Source organism: Haliotis asinina, chromosome 11 (assembly GCF_037392515.1).
Source record: "Haliotis asinina isolate JCU_RB_2024 chromosome 11, JCU_Hal_asi_v2, whole genome shotgun sequence".
Taxonomy (NCBI): domain Eukaryota; kingdom Metazoa; phylum Mollusca; class Gastropoda; order Lepetellida; family Haliotidae; genus Haliotis; species Haliotis asinina.
In genome coordinates this window covers 20,495,840-20,521,192 of record NC_090290.1, presented here as the reverse complement: position 1 = coordinate 20,521,192, position 25,353 = coordinate 20,495,840, and the positions used below count along the sequence as shown (strand labels likewise).

Genomic DNA, 25,353 nt, shown 5'->3' with positions numbered 1-25,353 from the left:
TAAATTTTCTTTTGATCAAGTAATCACTATTTATGATAGCAGACTAAGGATTATCACCAGGTCTATGCTGAAAAAGAGATAGAAACCAAATTCAGGCTTGTGGATTTGTAATGTTTTAGTGGAGACATTACCAAGTCATCTATTATTTATCTTTCCTTTTGGGGCAGTGAAGTGGCCTATGGTTAAAGCGTTCGTTTGTCAGACCACAGACCTGGGTTTGATTCTTCATGTCAGTACTATGTGGGAAGCATATATCAGGTGTCATCAATTCTAACATGGGATCTCTTGGACTGGTCGAAATGGCTTGCCATACCTTACTGACCGCCAGCAGTGACCTAATATTCCTGAGGTGGTGGGGTAGCCTGTTGTTCACTTATCTCACCCATTGCAATTGCCCACATGGTTACAGTGTTATTTCAAAGCCCATTTCTGGTAATCCCGGCCATGATATTGCTGGAATATTGCTTAAATCTAAACTCTCTCACACTGTTATTTGATAGCGTTTTGAAAATTGTTTGTTAGTCTAGAGTTGTAGTCAGATTCATGAATGTAGTCTCAAGTTAAGGGGTTGGAATGTCAGTTGGTGAAGCTAGCTCACTCACTCACTCTCACTCGCTCGCTCGCTCGCTCGCTCCCTCACAAAAAACATTTTGGACATGAACACTAAACCAATCTGTCGTACAGACCCTGAAGCAAATATATCCAAGAAATCCCATGCAAGCAAGGCTAGAAAATGTGGCAAGTCTAGGTTCCCTTAGCTTCTGTAAATGAAGAAAGTCTTTTTAACTATGAACTTTTTTCAGTGAAATATGTTTATTTCAGAGACTACTTGTTAATCTAACACTGTACAAAAATGTCACCATTTAAATATGGACGCTTTAAACTCCTTTTCACTGTTGCCACTAAACCAAAATATTGGCAGGTCTTGTCAAGAAGGACATCTGTTGTTAACAGGTCTTCCTGGTGTTTCTGTTGATAAGACTGAGTAAGTGAAGAGGTGAATTTGTCCTCTCTTTCCATTTATCATATGATGTAAGTAGCTAGAAACACTATGGCTGTGTAAATAACACTTAGCGTTTCTTAGCATTTTGAAGAAGCTTCACTGGAAGGTTTACTGTCAACAATAGTCATCTCATAACGTTAGGCTGCATATTTCTTTTAAATTTCAACATTCTTTTTTCATTTCTCTCAGATTCAGGTTTTAAGAATGTTCATTGGAGCTGTCTTTTTTCGCAGAGTTGATATTTGTATTTGTGGTGGTCAAAACTTTTTCAGATCAGAAAGGAAACATGTCTACATTTTGACCCTTTGTTTTTCATCAGAAATTATTATACTGTTTTCTGAATAGATTCTGTTTTCTGAAGAGATTTATTGATACATAACAATGTTGTCTTATGCATCAGTAAATCAGATTTGGTTAGAGTTGTGATATGTCAAACCTATTGATGTCATTTACAATTATATCAAACCTGTTGATGTCCATAAGACGTGTGTATGGATGGCAACGTTGTCTTTGTTGTGTAACACAACATTTCTGGGCCACTGCTTGCCCCCTCTTCAGGTGATTAAAGACAGATGTCCAAAACAAACTTATATGCCAGATTTGCAGGGAGACAGACATATACATGTATACACAATCAGTCACAGAGCACTGATAGAAGAAACAGTTATAGAAACGTTGCGTTATACAATAAGAAGAAGTTGCCATCCAGATCCTCGTCCTCTATATTCGCCAACTTCTAAATGCCTCTCAAGAATCCTAATTGATTATCATTTACAAATATATGAAGCTTATTGATGTCATATGTTAGGGAATTAAGACATATTTTCTGTGATAATTAGACTGTCAGTGAATGTTTTTTCACTGAATGTCAATATTTTCAGCCATGGCATAGCAGACAGGGGTTACGTGGTTAGCATAGCTTGATGATGTTTGTTGATGCAGGGTGTCCCTTCTGTGTCAGTGTAAACAAGCAACACTTGTAATTCCACATATCAAAGTGCTATTACATGTAAAAATGAAATATGTACACATGGAATAAATGCAGAGAATGTGTCCTTTATCATGCCTGAACAAGTGTTTTGCCCACTTGTGAAAATATGTATGCACATTCCAAACAGAATTCAAATGGTGATACGTTCTTTGCAGATCAAGTAGCCAAGATGTATGAATGGGTTCTTTGACGTTTTTGTTCAGCTATGAGATGAAAGTTTTCTCTTGAGGTGGTGTTTGATTTATAACTGTTCCAGATCAGAATAGATCTGCAGTACCTCGTGCTTGCCTCCCCTTTTGGAATTACAGGGCAAAATAGTGTCCAAGACCTCATGCTTGTGTCTCTGTAGAGATTCCACCTCACAGTGGTTCCCCAATGTCCTCGGCTTGTCTTGATCTGGACTTGCTTTCATTGTAGAAATAATGGGGTGGGGAAAACAATGAGTAGGCAGAAATGGAATTATGTGGTTCAGGGACATTGAGACAGAGTAGGCAGAAATGAAATAATGTGGTTCAGGGACATGGAGACAGTGTACTGAGAAATGAAATAATGTGGTTCTGGAACCGCCAGGCAATAACGAAATTGTTTCACTAGCGATGTTGTGTAACATGAGTTGTAGCTATTGTGACTGGCCAGCAATGTGTGTGGAGTTGACATGTGTGGAGTTGACACTGACACAAGCATGTGGATGACTGGAGGTGTTCATCTTGTTGACAGTTGGTTGTAGTAACAGCTGATGTACCAGGTAAACAGTGCGGCATGGTCCACTCAAATCTGTCACAGCTACAGATGATCTGTGTTTGTGTGGAGTATGACCAAAACATTACCTATTACTCAGTTCATTGTTGAGTTTTTTCTTTTCTAATATGCAAGTTCATTTTCAGTTAAGTCTCTGTTGATCTGACCCATGAAGGTCTGGGGTACAATAGGCCTTCAGCAGCCCATGCATGCCATAAAAGGCGACTATGCTTGTCGTAACAAGTGACTAACGAGATTGGGTGGTCATTCTCTCTGACTTTGTTGACACATGTCATCAGTTCCCATTTGCGTAGATTGATGCTCATGCTGTTGATCCCAGGATTTTATGGTCCAGACTTTATTCTTTACAGACAGCCGGCATATAGCTGGAATATTGTTGAATGTGGCGTAAAACTTAACTCACTCATTCTGTTGATCTTGTGTACCTGTGTTTGCTAGGGCAGTATATAAAGAGAAAGGTGGTATCGTAGTCTAGTGGTTAAATTTGTTCGTCATGCAGAATACCCCAGATGTGTACTACTGACTCACAGGCACCTTGGGATAATCCTGCCCAGGGAATTGAGAAGGAAACTTTAGTGCACTCTTGTTTATCTATTGTCGGAGTGATAATAATATAGCCCTTTAAACACACCCTGCGTGCTGCACAAGTACAGCTCAAAATATATGACCTTATTTTTAATATTTATCAATCCAAAACATTAGTCATCCTTAAGGGACTCTTGACTTAGTTCAGACAACTGTTAAACTGCCATGTTTTCTCTAATAAGTGCCCAAGTGCTTGTGTTTTCAAAGATCTTCAAACCCTTGCGCTTATTGGAGGCCCACATTTGTTGCTTATTTTGTAGATACTGGGTATAATTACTGTGATTGTGAGCTGCTTTTTCCTAGTGCTTATTAAAGGCCTGGTGCTTATTAGAGAAGAGACATTTATTAGAGGAAGTACGGTAGTTACAGTATCATATAACTAGAAACTGCAAAGTTTGGCTAGAACAGTGACACAAACAAATGAGATTCTATTGTTGAAGTATTTGGGTCATTGGAAGAGTTGACCATAGCATTTTGGTGGACAACAACAGGCAGGTTTTTGTCAACTGGTCTCGTCAACACGTGACTGTTAGTAACAATTAACAATTTGAATTAAGCTTCCACAGTGGGGAGAACGTGTATTTGATATCCAACATCTGACACAAATATTATTCTCTGCTGTGTGGAAGATTTTGTCAACAGGTGACGGAGTTGGATGACACAAGCTAGCGCTTGTTTTGAGGGGGACTTTGAGTTGGGTTCGGTGAAAATGGTGGTAATGTTTTGACTATTTTGTTATTTCAACTTCATGTCATGCATGATGTGTCATGAATACTGATTAAGCCATCTGGATATAATTTTTGCAGATTTGTGCAACTTGAGTGTGGAAAATTAAAAATTGTTGTGAATGTTGTAATGTTAAAAAGACTTAAAATTTACAGGCAACCTAGAAAGATCTATGTACCTAATGATCTCTGAAGGACTTCAGGACTTTCTCGAGGAAACTGACTCACGAAGTACCCTGATACCTGTTATGGTAATTCCTGACATCAGATTTGTAAGAAATGGCAATGTATTCTTCATCTCAGAGGCGGAAATTGTTTATATCTTTTTCAGTGTTAGATTTGGGTGAAATTTTGAGTGGGTCCAAATTGATGAAAATAATGTTCCTGGACCCCCTCCAATGTGAAATAGATAGGCAGATGTAAAATAGAGGGGGTCCTCACTGAATTTGATGAGTCAAAACACTCCAAAACCCTTTCTTGAGCCAACACTGCTTTTTGTAAGATCATATTGTTTGAATATATACTGAGGGGAAAAACTAAGTGATCACAAGAAAATCTTTCTGTCTTTTACCGCATAGCATGTGAAGAAACTTAGGAAAAACGGGAACACTTGTGCTTTCAAGTCATCTCTAGTTTGTTTCCCCTCAGTATATTTGATGATTTTTCCTGCTGAAGGAAGCATGCAAGAAAATATTAGCTTTATTTTGTGTATGTTGTACGACTAGAATTTGGGCACTACTGACTTGGGGCCATGTTTAACCCTAGGGGTAAAGATAAGGATATTATTTTCATTATTCATTGTGTTTGTGTCTGTAGGACCCATGAAGATACGGGTTATATAGAACTGATCCTCAGCAACCATACTTGTCACAAGAGACGAGTAACTGGATTGGGTGGTCATGCTCCCAGACTTGGTTGACATATATCATTGTATCCCAATTGCGTAGATTGATGCTCATGCTGTCGATCAGTGGCTTGTCAGTTCCAGACACCCAATCATTTATAAACCACTGGTAATGTAGCTGGAATATTGCTGAAAGCGGTGTTAAACAACAAACAAACAAACAAAAAGAAAGAAAGAAACATGGGATGATCTACCTGAGACACGACATGCAGTGCATAGGAAGCATTATGAACACTACCAATGATGTAAGTCGAGGAATATGTTTGTGGCTGGTTATTTCACAATCTGCCAAAGACAAGGAATATGTAGTATACAAGTACCAAGAGTTTTACAATGATGTGACTCAAGTCTGTGTTCAGGGATGCAGATAAAGATGGCCAGGATGTTATTGATTACCAACATGGAGCCTACGACAAGGATCGTGACTGTCGTGCTTCAGCTGGTTTGCCAAGTAGAGCTGAAGGTGTTGATTAATGGCTATCTTACAAAGGATGTTTGTTGGAAGTAAATTGTAGACCCCATCATTGAATGTTAGAAATGTTTTACTGATGTGTTTTTTATCGGGTTGGTTGTGATTATATTTATATAGGGGTAATTGTGAGATGTGTATCATATATGGGTAGGTGAAAGATGTTTAAAAGAGTCAGGTGGCAGTTATGTATATTTGGGTTTGTGTGAGGCATGTGATGTTACAACTGTGTTAATTTGAGATTATAAGACATAGACCTGTGAAGATCTGGGTTAGAATTTCTTTTCACATGTTTGTCTTAAGAGCTGACGAATGGAATTTGGTTGTCTGTCATGGTTGACTCATGTCATTGGGTCCCAGTAGCTCATGCTCTTGCTGTTGATCACTGGATTGTCTGTAAGTTCCAACACTGTACAATAACGGAAACAGCCATGAATAATATTAGATGCAACAGTGCAATATACACTCCTCAAAAGAATGTAACAACACAATCTTTCATAGTACTATGGTATACATATCATTGCATGTATATTGTAATAATTGTCCCTATCTTCTTTTGAGTAGTATACAATGCAATTCCAGCACTTGCCACTTGAATTCATTTGGGACATATATGTTAAGTGATTCAAAAGTTTGTAGCAAATCAGATCTCGTATCTGAAATGAATACCACTTCCTCATCGGGGCCAGCATCTGAAAATAGACAATTGGTACATCGATGTGGTCTCATCGTAACAGTGCTTCCCTCTTTCAGTTACTGAACTAGTCTCACACCCAGCCAATCACTTTGAGCGCAATGAAAGAGATTTCAGTTACTATCAGAATTGTGGCAGGAAAAATTTGGCATTGTTGCGATGATGTCTACTTTGCGTATCATACATGATTTAAACAGTTGCTTATCTGTTACTCTGCCATTGTCTGTCTGTGGACAGAATGTTTGACATGACTAGCTGTTTTGTAAGTGTTCACTTTTGTAAGTGTTTTTTGTTAAAATGACAATTATAAGCAGTATTGACCAACCTGACTGTCTCTAGCCTTGATCGTTCACAATTGTAAGAGTCTTCACACATTAATGAAAATGAACCTTTGTATTTTGGTTTCTTCGTTGAATTATTTAGTGTTTAATGTCACACTCAAGAGTATTCCACCTATCTGTTATATATCTGTATGTAATGGAGATCATATATACAAAAAAGATGTCATGGATGTCAACTTCTTCTTTATTGTTTTCACATTTTTTCGTATATTAGAATACTGACTTGAAAATGCCTCTTCAGAACCTAATGGAGATCAGTCCAGTGGCTGACAACTGGAGCATCAGTCTACACATTTGGGATAGAACTACATACATCAACTTTGATAGCAAGGCTAGCCTACGGTTCTGTTAGTTGTCCTCTTGACGAGCGTAGGTTGGTGAAGACCCAACTTTAACGCAAATCTTTATTCTTTCTTTTTCTTTTTATGTTGAATCTGTCCATATGTAAAACTGTTTTGACTTCAAACATTGCTTTAAGTACCCAAAATACAGTGTGCCTGAAAGTAACAAAACATCTTGCATAGATGTATCATCATATTTGTGATTGCGGAATGAGCAGAGAATTAAGTGAAATGGCTGCAGCCATAGGCTTGTAAAGAAGGAGTCCTTGGAGAAGCTTGAAACGTGTAATAAAATATACGAGAATATTATGTTGTCTGATTTTTGACGTCATATCCTTTTACAAGTTCTGTTGACTTTGATAGATTCGTGATCCTTGATACAAGTGGAGGTGGGGTATCTACGTCGGTTCATCTGCGTTCTTGTACAGTTAAGAAAAGCATGACATCGTGTGCATGACAATCTTCAGGTTACGTCATTCAGTGTGACCTTAGGTATGGGAACGTCTCAAGGAGTGGTGTCATTTATCAGGGTCAGATGAAGTTTTTCTGTCCCTCTTTGTATTACATGTACACGATGTTCTGGCATGTTTACATCAGTGAAGAAAGAATAAGTGAATGAGTTTTGTTTTATGTCACATTAAACAATATTCAGCTTTATGGTAACACTCTGTAAATAATTGAGTCTTAACCAGACAATTCAGTGATCAACAGCATGAGCATCTATGAGTCTTAACTAGACAAGTCAGTCATCAACAGCATGAAGATCTATCCAACTGGGATATGAATCGACAGGTGTTAACAAACTCAGTGAGCCTGACCACCCACTCCTGTTTGTTGCCTCTTACAACAAGCATGTTGTGATGCAGATGTTGTTTGCATGTCAAGTGTTCCTACAGGAATATCATAGAGGTCTAAAATATTAATTTGAACCAGTGTTTGAAGGCATTAGAACCAGCCCACATTAACAGCCACACCTTTCCTTACAAGGACCTTTTCTCTCAGGGAAACCCCAGGTAGATCACATTCTCATATACCCACAGATCTTTCAACAAAAACTATTCATACTATAGACACTGAAAAGTGTTGAGAGGGCAAACTTGACATGTGAGTTTCAAAACCTTAGAGGAATTTATTCCACATAGTTTTCAGGTTTTTGAAGGCAACGTAGTGACACCAATCTTGTCAAACGTATTTCCTTGTAGAAGGCTGAAGCTGCAGCTACAGTAACACCTGAAACAATAAATCACAAAGAATGTGAAAGAAAAATGGTGTGAGTCATGTGAATGATGTCATGTTCTTTCTGTCAGCAACAGGAGAAAGGTGAGGATGTCACAGAGTTGATGACCTGCTGAGTGGGTCCTGATGAAGTTCTCATATTTTATTTAGTATAAAGATTGTTCCTTATACTGGAACTGTGCTCTTGTCTCGAACTGTCTGGTCATTGTTGTCCGTGAGGTTCAGGCCTACTGAAGAAACCTTTCCTACTGTACAGAAAACTGTAGAAAACAGTACATTAATCATAGAATAGCGATTAAATATATTCCCTTGCTACTGAAACACTGGAAATGACAACTTTAAATTGCTAAAACTGGCTTCAGTTTAAGCACAGCTGGTGTAGTATCCTTGATCCAGGGTTATAGGATGGACCTCTGAGTGTGCTGTATTATGGGATGGTGGGGTAGAGGAATGGTCAAAGTGTTTGCTTGTCATAACGAAGACCCAGGTCTTCAAATACCATCAGGGGTACAATGTATGAAGCCTAGTTCTGGTGTCTCCAGTCGTGATATTGCTGGAATAATGCTAATAGTACACTCATTCACTCACTCACTCACAAACAAAATAACAAACAAAATAACAAACAAACAAACAAACACAGCCACCCACTCATGAGTTAACATCAGTCAAGATCTAGGGGTCCGGGATGGACCTATTGTTGGGTTTTGTTATGCATCTGTCTGGTGATTAGGTCAGTCATGGCAGTTGGATCCTCTGGTCATGGTCCAGAGTTACAGGATGGATCAGTGTTGTATCATGTTGCATGCATTTGTCTGGTGATTAGGTCAGTCATGGTTTTTGGATCCACTGGCCATGGTCCAGAGTTACAGGATGGACCTGTGTTTTATCATGTTGCATGCATCTGTCTGATGATTAGGTCAGTCATGGGTTTTTGATCCACTGACCATGGTTCAGTGTTTCAGGATGGACCAGTGTTTTATCATGTTGCATGCATCTGTCTGATGATTAGGTCAGTCATGTTTTTTTGATCCACTGACCATGGTTCAGTGTTACAGGATGGACCAGTGTTTTATCATGTTGCATGCATCTGTCTGATGATTAGGTCAGTCATGGGTTTTTGATCCACTGACCATGGTCCAGAGTTACAGGATGGACCAGTGTTTTATCATGTTGCATGCATCTGTCTGATGATTAGGTCAGTCATGGGTTTTTGATCCACTGACCATGGTTCAGTGTTATAAGATGGACCAGTGTTTTATCATGTTGCATGCATCTGTCTGATGATTAGGTCGGTCATGGGTTTTTGATCCACTGACCATGGTCCAGAGTTACAGGATGGACCAGTGTTTTATCATGTTGCATGCATCTGTCTGATGATTAGGTCAGTCATGGGTTTTTGATCCACTGACCATGGTTCAGTGTTACAGGATGGACCAGTGTTTTATCATGTTGCATTCATCTGTCAGGTGATTAGGTCAGCGGATGACAAGTTGGGAGGTCGACCTTCTGGCATTACGTGCAGTACAGTGTCAGGAGACGCTTGTATCGACACCGGCATACAGGAAGCTTAATCATAGAGGATATCCGTACACGGTCTATTAAAAGTTTCAAATGCTAGTGTCGAGTGGAAACTGGACATTGCTGGGCTTCATGATGCAATATTTACTCTGAAAGTTAGGGCAAGGAGAAAAGTTGAAATATAGATACATGGAAATCTTAAAGTTTGGAAATAACAAGCAGTGATGAATTTAACTTATGAGATATTGCTTGTGGTATGTAGATCTTTAGTGGTGATTTTGTCAGGTGGTATATAATGCTTATTGTGGCGGCTTGATTCCCACATGGGTATCGGGTGTACCCCACTTTCTGCTGGTGTTTTATTAAAAGTGGCTCAAAACTATACTCACTTTCGTAGTTTTCTTTTGTTTGGCATAATGACCTGCAAATTATCATGTGTCCGTGCTTTTCTTGATACAGACTTGATTACTTACCATGTGTACTGATGCAAGATTAGAATATTCACTTTCATAAATCCCGAATTTGGTTATGTAAGGTTCAAAGTAGTAAACAGTATATTTCTGAGGCAAAGTTCAGCCAGTTCATTATTGATCATTGTCCAAGTTAAAAAACAATATCATTGTCCAAGTTAAAAAACAATCAACTTAGTTGGTATGTCAATCTTTCCTTCTTGATTTAAATAAACTAATCGACAACACATTTCTAGTAAGTGCAGAAACAAATTCAGGAGAGTGATCGCTCCTATCTGCTACATGGTTGAACAAATCGTCATTAAGGCGCACTTTGAATACAGCAAGATAAATCGCTGATTCATGAGTTTAGTGTTGAATGTCATTACAACCATTGCATCATAATGTCTCTTGTCATCTTTGATCGACTGAAGCTTGTCAAGTCGTCCATCATCAGCTTATTGGAACTGTCCAATATGGCCGCCAGGCTAGTGGTTGCAGTTACATAAGGTTACAATCACCAACCTGTGTAGGACCTGGTCAACAGGTTGGATTGTTCAGCGTGCTTCGAGGTGCTTAGTTAAACACCTGGCTATAATCCTGCCAAGTATTATTGATATTTAATGATGTATGAAAATAGCCTACAGCACATAGCTGTATTATCCTATGTATGATTTATACACCTGGCTTCAGCAGTGGAAATGTTGTAAACAGACTTAGATATATCCGTGTCTGAAGTGGTTGTAGCTGTGTGTCCGTATGATGACCTTTAATTTAATTGCGAAGGTTGCACTTGGACTTAGTCTGAAAGTGAGAGTGAGTGAATATCCAAGTGTTTTTGTCAAGGATTGTAGCTACTGCATTTGAATAATTGTTTGATAGATATTTGACTTTCACACTCGCTGTCAAACCATGCTTACAGTTGATTCATGCACAAGTGTTAGTATAGTGTATATGTAGAAAATTTGCATATTCATGACAAAATAATTTGCATATTATCAAACCCTCAGTAGGAAACATAAGGCACTTCATCATAGACTCTTTCTTGTATGATAGATTTTTGTGGGAACATGTATTTGTGTAAAATATCTTCATTTGAGAAATGAGGTGTTAGTATAAGCATTGCTCTTCCAGTAATGATTGCCATTGTAAAGAGATAAGAAGCAGATAGCAATAAATATGGGTCACATTATGTCTGGCCTCAGGTTACGTACAACCTTTGCCATGAATGAGTCACTCAGTTCCACAGTAGCCTCCGGATGCGTCTGTGTGATGGACGACTCAAGGAGTGTAACTCTACCGTTATGTCGAGTACATGAACCACTGTATCATGTGCCTGGTGTAATTTTAGAGTTTATTTCATCTAATTATATATCCACTGGCCTTTATGATTTTATATGTGATATATAATACACATGTTATCGTTATGTGATATGGTTTATCATATCTGAATAAACTGATCTTCAGGTGATTATTTACTGATGCTGGGAATTGGTGCCTTCCTTCAGATGGGATGGGATTGAAGTATGGATTTTATGTTATGAAGGGGTTATGGAGTTATTTAACATTAATCCAAACAGATAACTGCAGAAATAGACTTACACTTGCGCCCATAAGAGGAAGAAAAACCTGGGCCTTAAACCTCATGGGCAAGCACTTACACTGCTATGCCACCACACTGCCACCTCACTGCCATATTTTGGGGTGATGGGGTAGACTAGTGGTGAAAGCATTCGTTCATCACACTGAAAACCCAAGTTCGATTCCCCACATGGGTACAATGTGTGAAGCCCATTTCTGATTCCCCTGCTGTGATATTGCTGGAAGAAGGCATAAATCAATACTCACTCACTGTCACGCTTTGTCTTCTGATGTGTGTTTCAAGATGTATCATGACTGTGATTATAATTGTTGTTGATATTGACAGTTTTCTACAGTTATATCCTGGCAGGTCCACTTCATCATATTAAGTATGCACATCCTTTAGAAATTGAGACAGCTGTGAGTAGTGGTGGTCCACATTGACTCAGTAGCATTTGAGGGGTGTAATTACAAACCTCTACAAATTTGGACTGAATTTTATCAGTATGGCAGCAGTCTGCAAATAATCAAATCTGGACTAAACCATCCAGTGGTCAAAATGAGCATTGATCTACTGAATTTGCATATGATGACATTTGTCAACCAAGTCAGCAAGTGTGACCATCTGATTCCATAGGTTGCCTCTTACAAAAAGCACTGGTTGCTGAAGACCCATTCTAACCTGAATGTTCTCCGGTTTGATGTATGTAACCATGAGCAGTGGTGAATGGTAATAATTTTTTTCTTTTTTTTTCATATTTCAGAGGAAAATTCGCCGTGGTAAAAAAATGTGTGAACAACGAAACTGGGGATACTGTGGCTGCCAAGTTTATTCGAAAACGGCGGAAGGGCAAGAGCTGTCGGGAAGAAATATTACGTGAAGTGGTGATGCTTGAACTTGCCCTGGCTCATCCCCGATTGGTAGATCTCCTCGAGGTGTATGAAACACCGTCGGAACTCATCCTGGTCACAGAATAGTAAGTACTTGCAGATCTCTGCTCTTCTGGGTTAGACAGATCTTAATGTGTGAGAGGCATCTTAACATCTTCCATCATCCTGGTCATGGAACAATACGTACAATGAGACTACTGCTGATCAACTTAATATAGATATCTTTATAGCTCATTTCACGACCTCCACCATTTTCTTCCCTCATAGGTTACTCCTGTCATATCTTCCTATGTAACCTCTAGTGCGAATGCTCTGGATTCTTTAAAGGTTGCATTCCAGTTTAGTTGTGCAGTCAGTGACTTTGTGTCAAAAATGACCAATCACAAAGCCTTGGCAAACTGAAAACCTCTTACTCAGCACAATGTGCAAACGTATCGTCGAGACAGAACCCAGTCATGTAATGGCAGATCAAAGGCATCTCCATCTCCCTCATTGACAAAGGCAGAGCTGGCCATTAAATGTCTTAAGTGTCACATCAACAAAAACATTTGTTTCTGCATATCAGTTGAACATGAAATATTAAATCTACTAACTCTGTGCCGGCATATTGGATCAAAGTCGATGAAACTCGCTATTGGATTGGATAGAAGGAAGGGTTTGCAATTTTGTGTGGCGTTGGATTTTATGAGAACTAGAAAATACGGCCGTATTAGAACAGAGGATATGTAGACATGGTAGGAGTAACCTCTGTGGGAAGAAAATGGACCTCCTCATGGTATTGGAAGATATCATTTTTTTCTCCTTAAGGTTTTGTATATACTGTCAGATCTGCTTAAGATACCTCCTCAAGGTGTTTGTAGATACTTTCAGGTCCCATGAACGTGTTGAAGCTACCATTATATCTCGACAAGGTGTTCACATACTACCCCTATTTGTGATGGTATACTCACACCATCCTTTCTTACTAAGATGTACTCACACCCTCTTTTATCCTTTCTGTGTTCACACACCATCCTTTCTTATTAAAGTATTTAGACACCATCCTTCCTTAGGAAGATGTTCTGAGATACCATCCTTTTGTATCAAGGTGTTCAAAAACCATCCTACTTGTTATGGTGTTCACACACATCCTTCCTTTATCAGTTGTTTAGACACCATCCTTTCATACTTTGGTGTTCACACACATCCTTTCTTATAAAGGTGTTTAGACACTATTGCATCTCCTCTTAGTGTGGAAACACCTGTATGTTACTTCAAGTAAAAGCACGTCATCACATTTGGAGGAGCTGTTTATACATCAAGATGTGATGAAATAGCCTAAAACTGCCCTCAAGTTTTTAAACTAGATCCTGAAAAGGGTTATGAAGTATTTTCCTAAAAGCCTCAGGTATCAGCTAGATGTAAAAACTGCCATTAGAGGAAGATCTGAAATAAATATAAAACACCCTTCGATCTATACCGCTATCCTGTGAGAACTCCACCATGTGTCAGGTAAATAGATCCACCTACACCCAACAGGACCAAGAGGCAGTCTCCCATGACCAGAATGATCGATTCCACTGCCTACTTCCGTAATACACAAGGACCCACAGCCACAAGCTGCTTAATTCTATCAGATCAATTTCCTAAATCAACAGCACTCTTTAGGAACATAGTATGTCCATGTTTACCTAGAACACCATGGCTACAGCAAGATCACAGCCATTACGAAACTGTCTTCTTCAGGAAGAATGGCAAATTACAAGGTCATTAATGATGGTCTGGTGCAATTAATTGATGAAGTTATCATTATCAAGCATTGTTATTGTCATTTAGGAAAATCAGTGAATCATGACATCATTTGGATGCAGACTGTTCAGAATTATTAGAAACTAATTTGTATGTGTTCACTAATTGTTCACTAATTGATGTGTCCTAAGGACATCCTGTAGGAAGTCTCCATTGGTATTTCCTTTCAAGCAATGGGTTTTCATGATGCTAGAAAATAGCTTCAGCATTTCTTCCTCTTATAGGTTGTTCTGAAAGACGTTTTGGAGTTGGGGTGGGGTGATTCCTGACTTGGTTACAGTGTGTGAAATCCATTTCTGATGTTACCCACCAAGATATTTCTGGAATATTGCTAAGAGATGGCACAAAACCTAACTCACTCACTCACTCACTCACTCACGGTTTTGGAAGGTAGATGGACGATTCTTGACAAGCATTTATAAGTTGGACATACATGAATACATGACACGTTTTGTGGATGACATAAGGTGTTATCCATAAAACCTTTGATGTTTTTCATGCATTCATGGATGACAGTGTTTCATGGGGATGAATATTATTATAATGCTGACATCCATCAAAATAATTTGGAAAGTTGCCATTAAACAAATATAAAGATGATATTTTCAAGTTTTCAAATTCTACACAGTGACACCATAATTTTTACTTTTCACCCAGAAGAAATATTCTGGTATGATGAAACTTCTTTAATGACATAAAATGTAGAAGCAGCTACGTGTCTTTTTCGATTAACCAATATTTTGAAAGGTTTATGATGACTGTGATAGTCAGGCTATGCCTTGGAATAGGAGAACCTGCTTTTTTTCTCATTAAACATGTATTGAACAGCCATCTGAGACTCTCCTTGTGGATTCAGAAAAACAGCTTCCTTCGTTGATGAAGTCTCATTCAATCAGCATCAACATTACTTTCATAAATTCAGAATTCTGTCTGTTTGAAGAGTTATCGTGGGATGGTAGTTCATTTTTGCTGCAGATGTAACGTTCATTATCAGATTAATTGCTTCCATTAGATGGGGAAGTGTGGTCGATCAGGCGACATGTTTACCATGGTAACTTGTTACCATGACAACATGTATTGTTTGGTATAATTTTTTTGTGATTGATAATTTGTGGAGGATTTAGAGATGGAAAAATGTTTTGTAAAACATTATGTTATCTATTTATCTGGTCATTCTATCACTAGTGATCTCTCACTAGAACAAGCCACCTGCGAGGTGTTCAGCTCTGGAAAAATCAGAAGTAGAAAGTAAAGAAACAGTGCTAATGTGATGAACTAAATTATTGCTGTGTCTCTGAAAATATATAATTTGGATACTGGCAAATAAACCCATTTAGATTGAAAAGGAGAAACCAGGGAGACAAAAGACTCGGAACCTGGAGAAATCCAGACTTGCTTCATTAAAAGCTTAAGCTTTGCAGGGAGTGCTTGACAGTACGGAAAATAATGTGGTTCAGGGACTGTGAGACACATTAGTGAAGAACATTCAATTCTGTTATCTCGTCTAACGTGGTTGTTTCCATGGATGTCAGATCTTGCCATTATTGTTGTATCAACTTACAGCCTTATCAGACACAGATTGAAAAATGGCATCCTTAATGAAATCACCTCAGCTTTCCTAAGTCTGATATGGTGTGTGATAAATTCCTGTTATCTTGAACAGTGACATCTCGCAACCCATCAGTTCTGCCATTATAGTATCTGTTTCTACTTCTTCAATATCACCTGCAAACATATCTACCCAGTACTATTGATCTGGCCAGAATTAAAGGCGGTGTATGTCTGTAGTGGTTGTCAGGAAGGTGATACATGATGGCTACTTTGTAGTCAGGGATACCTGTTGTTGGGACGTGGGGAAGGGAGGGTGGGAGGGGGTGGTAGGTAATGGAGGCTTTGTGACACTGGATATTTGTACACTTGGGGGAGGGGAGGAGGAGGTGTGACATGATTGCTACTTCATGGCTAGTGATGCCTGTATGGTTGAGAAGGGGATAGTGTGGTATATGATGGCTGCATCGTGGCTAAGGATGTATGTATGGTGGCAAGGGGGTGGTGTGGTATGTGATATTGACTTAGTGACACTGGTTGTCCATGTGTGGGGGTGGGAAAGAGACAGGGAGTGGGAAGTCCAATTTATCATTGAGGCTAGGTGTTTCTGGGCAGGAGGACAAGACAGTTGGAAGAGGGTTGTGGTACAAAGATAGAAGCTTTGTTTGGAATGGCTGTGTGTAAAGTGAGCATCGTGGTTGGGGAGGGATTATACTCATTGTCAAAAATAACTGATCATGGTCATGATACACAAAGTGTCAGTAACCTTACGACTTATGGTTTATCTAACTGCTTATGCTGTTTATCACTGGATTGTCTGGTCTAGACTCAATTATTAATAGACCGACATAGTGCTGGAATATTGCTGAGAGTGGTGTTATACTAAACTCACTTATTCACTCACTTTAACAAACAGAATAACAGAAGTTTATTGTATTTCAAAGCCAGGAAGCCTAGAGTACAGTTTAAAATGTTTCTTAAGTTGTTACATATTTTTTCAAAGTGTTCTGATGTTATGGTAATACCATATGCAATATACTACACAGTGCCATTTAGAATATGGTCAAATACAACACATTCTGTTTTGGACCCTGCCTTCCCAGCCCTACAGAGTACACTCCTGCACCCCCAGTTGGGCCGAGTCCCCACCACCTAACAGCCAGGCACCCTTATACTTTATCAATACTTTATCACAGGCATAGTGCTAAGAATCGAGTGAATCGAGCCTTGTGTCTTTAAGGAATAGAAGACCAGCCATTTAATAATTTGATGAAAGGCCAGGGTTAAGTGAGAACATATTATATTTGTCAGGACATCAAATTATTTCTTGCTGTTCCTGATGCACAATTATTTTTTCCCTGTGTTATCTGAGTCATTTCAAAAGCTCTTCCCCTCATCCCACCAAAACATTATCCCCAGCCCATGTTGTGGAGAAAAAGATCCATCTCTGCAAGGTCTCCCATATGGCATCACCCTGAGATTATGTGAGATTCCTGCATGTGTCTGATCAGTCGGCCCACATCTGTAGCAGCAACATTCATCAGATGCTCCTTCCTGCCCTTCATAACTCACCATCAATAGCTTGTAGGTGACGGACATAGTCGTGGCAGGTATGGAGACTCCACCTATACATGGACAGATGTAGACCCTGGATAGTTATAACTGTAGCATGCCATCCCTGTGAAAATAACTTATCACCAAAAGTTTACTTGCTTGCTTGCTTATGACCAAGCAATCCATCACATTTTCTCATCGAACACAAACCATTTTGGAACTGCTGTTTTAGTTTTTGAAACACTTAAGGATGGAACATATCTTCGAAGTCGTCAGGGCCTGAAAATGTTTTTAATTCTTCAAAAAATCGCTTCAGTTACTGAAAAGTCATGACTGAAGTTTATGTTGGCAATACGTAAGTCATTACTTTGAAGTAGAAGTTGCATTTTTACTCTAGATGTGAAATTTGCCAATGCAATATGCACAGTAAGACGAAACAAAACAGGAAAGTACATGTTTTTTTCCTTTATACTTCTATGCGATAACAACCTGAAAAGGAAAATCTGAAAAAAAGCGACCCTTTTTTTTAAATGATTTGTTAGTTGGTAATGATCCAGTCATCATTTGTGTGATTTGAACTTATTCCCAACACTCACTCACTCACTCAATTTTTTCATCAACCTTAATACATGTTGTGAGAAATGAGTGAGTTTAATTTTATGCCACTTCGAGTAACATTCCTGCAATGTCATAGCTGATACACCAGAAACGTGCTTCACAGAGTCTGCTTATGTGGGGAATTGACTAAAATAATCGATAATCGGAAATATCAATGATGCGAAAAATGATTTGTAATTATTATGTTATCAATAATATTATGCATTAGCTTTTGTTACAGAAACAAGTATTCATTTTCTCAAATACCACAAATTTAGGACTTAATTCATGGTCAGCTTCTGCTGATTTGTTCATAGTCCATGTCAGGAATCAAACCCAGACTTTCTGTATGGCATGCAGACACTTTAACCATTAGGCTACCCCTCCATGCACAATGATAAAGAAACACTGCTCTACCATTAATATTTCGACAAACTTGACTTTCACAAAAAACTAGCACAAAATAATGCCAATTCTAGGTAGTTATTTTACATTCAATAAATTCAACATTCAATATACCATGCTTGAAATGTATTGTTTGCCAATAGTTCCTTTGATATGTAACCATGATGCTAGTGCTTTTGTTGTATTAAGTTTTTGTGTTCTTGGCAGAAAACTTGTTACATGCTTCAGTAACCATTAATAGTTTTATGCTAACAAGGAAAAACAACTCACTATTAATATCCTGACAACTTTGACATTCACAATCTAATGCATATTATACTGGTCGATATCAGAAATTATTGATACCCTTGAAAAATACCATATAAGGAAATTCCAAAAGTTTGCAGGATTATAGGAAACATTTTGTTATTTCCTTTCCTTGACGTTTGATCTTTTGAAGTTACTCTCCTACCCAGGGCTCCAGCATAGTGCCTCTGCCACAGGCCCAAAACAAGTAACGATTTGTCACATGTTCTTTCAATATTATGTGCATTTTGTCTTGACTCTTTTATTTTATGCAAGTCTTCACATGTAATTAAACATCAACCTTTGATAGTAAGGTTTAGTTTCACCGATAAAATTTCCTAAAACAAGCATCACTATTTTGATCTAGTGATCCTTTGTTTACATAGATTGTGTAGTTCCGTGTGCTGTCATTGAAATGATATAGAGAACAAGCAATCACTTTGATGTATCAGTATGTATTGTCATAACCTGTGGCAGATGTAGAAAAATATCTACATAACAATCAAAGTAAAACAATGTGAAAAGTCCACCAAAAAGCTTTCATTAAACCAGTCTGGTCTGATTTACGAATATGTGTGTTTGTTTACTAACATGAGAAAAGTCTGGTCATGTTGTATGCAAATTAGTCAGTGGCAGCTTTTGAAGTATGTGACTTCGGGCATGGAGAAAACAGTCAGCCATTGATTGAAACAGACACTTGTGTTGGGTACTTCGGTAATGTCTAACACTTGGAGGCCTGTTACATTAACAGGAGTAATTTTCTCACAAATCTCATCGGCACCACGACCCATCTGGTTGACAGATTCTAAGCTGCGTTTCTGGTTTTCTGAGATCATGTGGATGTTTTTGTTTACATTCTTCATAAAACTGGTTTTCCATTGTATTATTTTCTTTCGCCTCCATCAGGAGGGCAGCAGAGTTTGAAGAACCTTTGAGACACCGTCATGTGTGAAACAGGGGAAAAGCTTCCTTTGCCTGTAGACTGTCACTGCCAATTGATTGAATGCTCAAAAACATGACAGTAGCTTTGCCCTAGGTACTCAAAGGTTGGATTGTTACGATGAAGCTGTTGATTAGATTGGAACTCTGTGATGGGTATGGCTGGCTTTGCTCATCCATCCATTGTCAAAATGAAGGGCTCCTTTTACACTAATGCTTTGTCTCTGGATGCATATAATTTTGAAACAAAGAAATAATTCTGGGTATTAAACATTAGACTTTGGAGATGGGAAGTTTGAACCTGAAGAAATCTGGTCTTGCTTTATGTAGGGTATTCACATCACAGAAGGTGTGTCGAATGAGTGGTTATGAATTACTTTTAGCTTAATCACATCACGTTGGGGGACACTTGGACTGGGCTTCACAGTTTTTGCCCATGTGGGAATTGAACCTGGGTCCTTAAGTTTTGTTAATGGTAGTGGCCCCTGCACTATTTAATTTGTGGAAGGATCCTTTGATATGCATTCTTAAGTAAGAAAAAGTGCAGTTGCACTCTGTTGCTTTGTGCTAAGTGCAGTGGTATGTGTAATACTTACTCAATGCATCATACACACCTCATTAATGGGATGGGTGGGTCCAGAGAGTGTGTCGTTGTTTCACTTGCACTAAGTGATACTGCTCAACTATCAATGCAATTTTGTTCTGAATAATGACAAGGTCTTAACATTGCTTTGTGTTCCTAGGCCATGCAATGCAAAATAGCTGTTGACATTAGCCACCACTTTGAATGTAGAAGCGATTTAGATCATCCCGGGCAGATAAGTCTTCATTTGGTGGGTGGATGAAGTGATTTTCAAACAAGTTTGTGGAAGACAAAGAGTTGATAACGTCAGCCATCAATTGCATTGTAGTTTTGTTGTTTAACACAGCACTCACCAGTGTTTCAGCTGTTAGTTGGCAATCTAAATAATTGAGCCTCATCCCTGTCGACAAGATCAAGAATTCATGAACATTAAATGAGACATCTCCTTCATGAAGAGTTCATGAAGATACTTCATGAAAAGTTCATGAAGAATTCAAGAATATACTTCATGAAAAGTTCATGAAGATACTTCATGGAGAGTTCATGAAGAATTCATGAATTTTCTTCACGAAGAGTTCATGAAGAATTCATGAAGAATTCATGAACATTAAATGAGACATATACTTCATGAAGACTCCCTGGTGAGATCATGAAGATACTTCCTGAAGAGTTCATGAAGACCCCCAGGACCAGACAATCCTGTGACCAACATCATAAACATCATTCTACAGAGTTGAAATACGATGACGTGTCAACCAAGTCAGCAAGCCTGACCACTTGATTCTGTTGGTCACTTCTACGACAAGCATGGATTGTTGAAGAGCAACTATGAACCAGATCTTTACAGGTTAGGTACATTTTACTGCAGAAGCCTATGCATCTGTGAAGATCTATTAAGAAGTTATCTTCAGCAACTCATGCTTGTTGCCAGAAGTGTCCCTCAGGATGACATCCTAACAGAATGTTAGTGTGTCAGTGGAGTAAGTGTTGGTGCAAATTTCATATGCGGGACTAAAAGCTGTCTTTGATTATGAAGAAGACCTGGGTTTGATTCCCCACATGTGTACAGATGTACAGATATGGAAATATGGAAACCCATTTCTAGTGGTTTCTAGTCCCCTGATGTGGTCCCTGAGAACAGATAGGTCAAAGCAATTCTCACTCACTCACTCACTCACTCACTTTAGTATCTAGGTTGCAGTTAGGTGTGCTTGAATCTCGATTCACCATGAAAACACATATCATTACTATTATTTTTTTATACAGAACCCATTATATTAACTCTCAATTTCAAATTAGACTTCAACCAATGAATACTGAAGAGCCACATTAATTTGCAAGGTAATAAGTGCACTAACATATGTGCTACAAATTCTGTGTGTCTTATATTAGATGCATGTTTGAACTGTGATATGTCTTCTCCATCTGTGATGGCATAATGTTGTGATATTGCATACTGCAGCTGTTGCTGTTGTTTAAATACTGCTTTCTTTAACACCATTTACATCACAGCATGTCTGTGGGCCTCAATTGGCCCAGACACAGCATGCATATTGTTTGTAGAAATTCAATATGTGTAATGTCATATTGTGGTTAACGGAATACGCAAAATGATATTTATTTAAAAAGTAGCTGTTTTTTTTTTATCATTATTTCAAAATTAATTCTCTGGGCATTTGATCAAATGTTTGTGTGAAATGAAAATGGAAAGTGTTTGATTACCTTGGAGAGGATGCCAAAACGTTGTCCTTAGGTTGAATACACTTTTTGACTCTAAAACATGAACATTGGGTTCCAAGTGGGCCACGTATGCAAACCTTCACCATTTTCACTACATTTTTAACAGTGTTACATTTCCAATGTCAGGTTTAAGTTTATTACATTGTACTTGGGGAATTTATGAGTTAGGTTCAAGATAGACAGCTCTAATTACAAGAATAGAATAGCTCTTATATATAAAGTGGAGTCTACAATTATGATTAGTTATGAGTGTCCCAGCCATGATATTGCTGGAATATTACTAAAAGCGGCATGAAACTAAACTCACTCTGTCACACACCCATTACACCACTCACTCAATCAGTCACTCTTACTCCCCATTACTCTATAGTCATCTCAATCATCCCTTTCTCACAGACCCATCCACCGACTCACCAAACTCACCTTTGAATTTTTATATTAGATTGAATCAGGCAGCAGGGATGACGTATCCATCCTGTTTGTTTTCAGGAGCTTTGTCAGTAACAGCCAGTACCACTGAATTTATTAGGCAACATCTATAATTACTCTCGGTTGAGTAGTCAGAACATTTTTGCCAAGGCCTTAGTCAGCATAAATTTGAAGCTCTGAGTCATGCTAGTCTTTTTTTATCTGGCCAATTATCAAAAATTGAATGATCATGTAAACAGATCCCGAACAGGAAGTTTCATGTGCCCATATATAATGTGCACGAGGTTCAGGAGTATGATTTGTCAACAACAATGCATGTAATCATTTTTAGGAGGCTTTGTGAGTCAAAATGTAGTAAATTTTCCAAATATATCTCCTGAAATGGTTTCAGGGAAATTTTTATTTGTGAAAGACAGTGGAGTTCGTGGGTAATTAGCATTGGTTCTTCACTTCAAATGCCTAGGTGAAGGTCCGGAGTAGAGTAGGCCTTCAGCAACACAGACTCACAGACTTTTTTGACACGTCATTGGTTCCCATTTGTGCAGATCGATGCTCACACTGGATTGTCTGGTCGAGACGGATGCCATATAGCTGGAATATGCTGAGTGCAGCTTGAAACTAAACTCACTCACTCACTCACTCACTCCCCAAAGTCCTGGGTTTGATTAACCCACATGGGTACAATTTGTGAAACGCATTTTGGTATTTCTTTTGGTATTCCCTGCCGTCTGGAACTGTGTGGAATCTCCGATGGTGGCATGGGTTAGACATCTGACTCTGTGTTCAAGTCTGAAGATGTGGGTTTGTATCCTGAAGGGGACTCAACCGAACAAAAGTACTAGAATCTGTACTTTAGAAAGTGTAATCTGAATGTAACTCGTGTTATTTTTTAACTGCTTTAGAAATGTCATTGTGCATTTCATATGTATTTGTCCCCCAATTTTCCTGCCAAGGTAACTTAGTTGAAATCCAGGAAAACAATTGGTAGTAAACAATCACCTTGTCAAATCCCATCATTTTGTATATGTGATATGTAGACATACCATCATCATAATACTATGTTTAGTAATACTGTTTAATGCAGACCTGCTGATCAATATGCTATATCTCACCAAGGGACATATCAATGCGATGATTCATACAAGCATATACATGAGATCACGTTACAATGCAACAGTCTGGCCAAAAACACGTCATTTCTATCATTCTCAGTGACTCTGTCAGGGATTAAACATTTTGATATTTAATGTCATGCACAGGAGGGATAGGAATGTCTAGAATTAATTATATTTGACGATGATATCACTGCAAGAATATTTTGATTGTCTGAAACAGCTCTCAGGTTTTTATCGCAGTCAGTGACATTTCATATATGTGAATAGATTGTGGTTGTAGTATTAAATGCATGTGGAGGACAGAACTGAAAGACAAATTGTTATATTTCCAGAAAATATTAGATGAAGTTTTAAAGTTTGTATAAATTATTCCCAATAATACATGATCAGAGAATAGACAGGTTTTAGTACAATGTATCTGTGTTATATTTAGCATTGAAATATGAGTGAGTGAGTTGGAATTTATGATGCTTTTAACATATTCCTTAAATCTGAAATTGATGGACAGTTGAAAGTTACAAATTCAGTCCTACATAAAAATGAATAGTAATAATATTATTTTCAGTCCATTAGTGAATGAGAGAGAATACCTTCACACTACCCTTAATCTGTCAGTATCTGCTATAACAGCCTACAATAACAGTGAGTGAGTGAGTAAGTGAGTTAGTATGACTTTACACTGCTTTTAGCAATATTCCAACAATATCATGGTAGGGGACCCCAGTAATGGCTTTTACTGGAATACGAACTCGGACCTCTAGCATGACAGGTGAATGCTTTAACCACTGGGCTATCCAGCAACCCCTATTGAAATATGAATCTCATATTATCTCAGATAATAATATTCTAATAATATGAGGACAAATACCCTTGCTTTGAAAAAAATGTTATTCAAATATTTCTATGTCATTGACACAAAGGTTGTTTTCTAATTATTCTAGGTTGATAACAAGCTAATTGTAACATTTTCCTGACTTTGCAAACTTTGAGGCCTCTGGCTGTCACAGCAGAGATGAAGTACATTTTTATGCTCCATTTATAAAATGTCATCCAAAGCCATTACTACATAAGTGGCCAAGTTTGGCCTGCATCCATCAATCCAAGGTGCAGTGATAAGGACAAGATGGCTGCCACAGTTGCCATCTGCTCCTTCCAAATGTCATCTGTTCATGTGTGCCACTCCCCTGAGTTGAATGAGAACCAAGAGCAACAATGTCTTATTTGCTAACAATCAGATCACTGTAATAATGTGTGATTCATTGATTCAACTCCCAGATGAAATGCTTCCTTGACATTTCCAAGTATACATAATGGATAGCATTTGTTGTGTTTGAACTCTTTCAGATGATAATGTGTGGATGTGGTCTTCACTACAGATTGAAGCAGTTAGTCCTGTTTCCGAATATATACCAGTAAATGTAGGACAGCTTCATTGTTAATTTATTTTGAAAAAAAAATAGGTGACATAACAATGTTGATATGATGATAATGATTGTTTTGAGAGTGCATCACCACTTGTACTTCTTTTAGACAATTGTTTGTACGGTAATCGCTCTTGAAAGATGATTGGTGTATAATGTGAAACATGCATGTGAAGAGTTTTCATTTTAAAAAAAACGGTGAGAAACAAACACTAACAGCTGAGTGATGATTTTCAAAATTAATGGTCAACAGTGATTTATCAACCTCCATGAAAAACTGCGCTACTGCGTTGTGCATGTGCATCACATATGTTGTGTCTAGGGGTGGTGAGAAAGGGAAATGGTGGTGCAATCGTAAGACGCCTGTCTTTAAAAAGTTTTTTACACTTATATTTTCTTTCCAAATTGATAGTTCAGGTTCGATATTTCTTTAAAGTATATTCAGTATTGATAGTAACAAAT

General features: G+C 38.2%; 1 protein-coding gene across 1 annotated transcript in view; it reads left to right on the top strand.

The window, feature by feature from the left end:
• Positions 1-25,353, top strand: part of LOC137256246 (serine/threonine-protein kinase 17B-like) — a 64,634-nt gene that overhangs the window by 27,751 nt on the left and 11,530 nt on the right. The window contains exon 2 of the mRNA XM_067793975.1: positions 12,361-12,573. Coding sequence (XP_067650076.1) covers positions 12,361-12,573 — 213 coding nt within the window. The remainder of the gene's footprint in view (positions 1-12,360; positions 12,574-25,353) is intronic.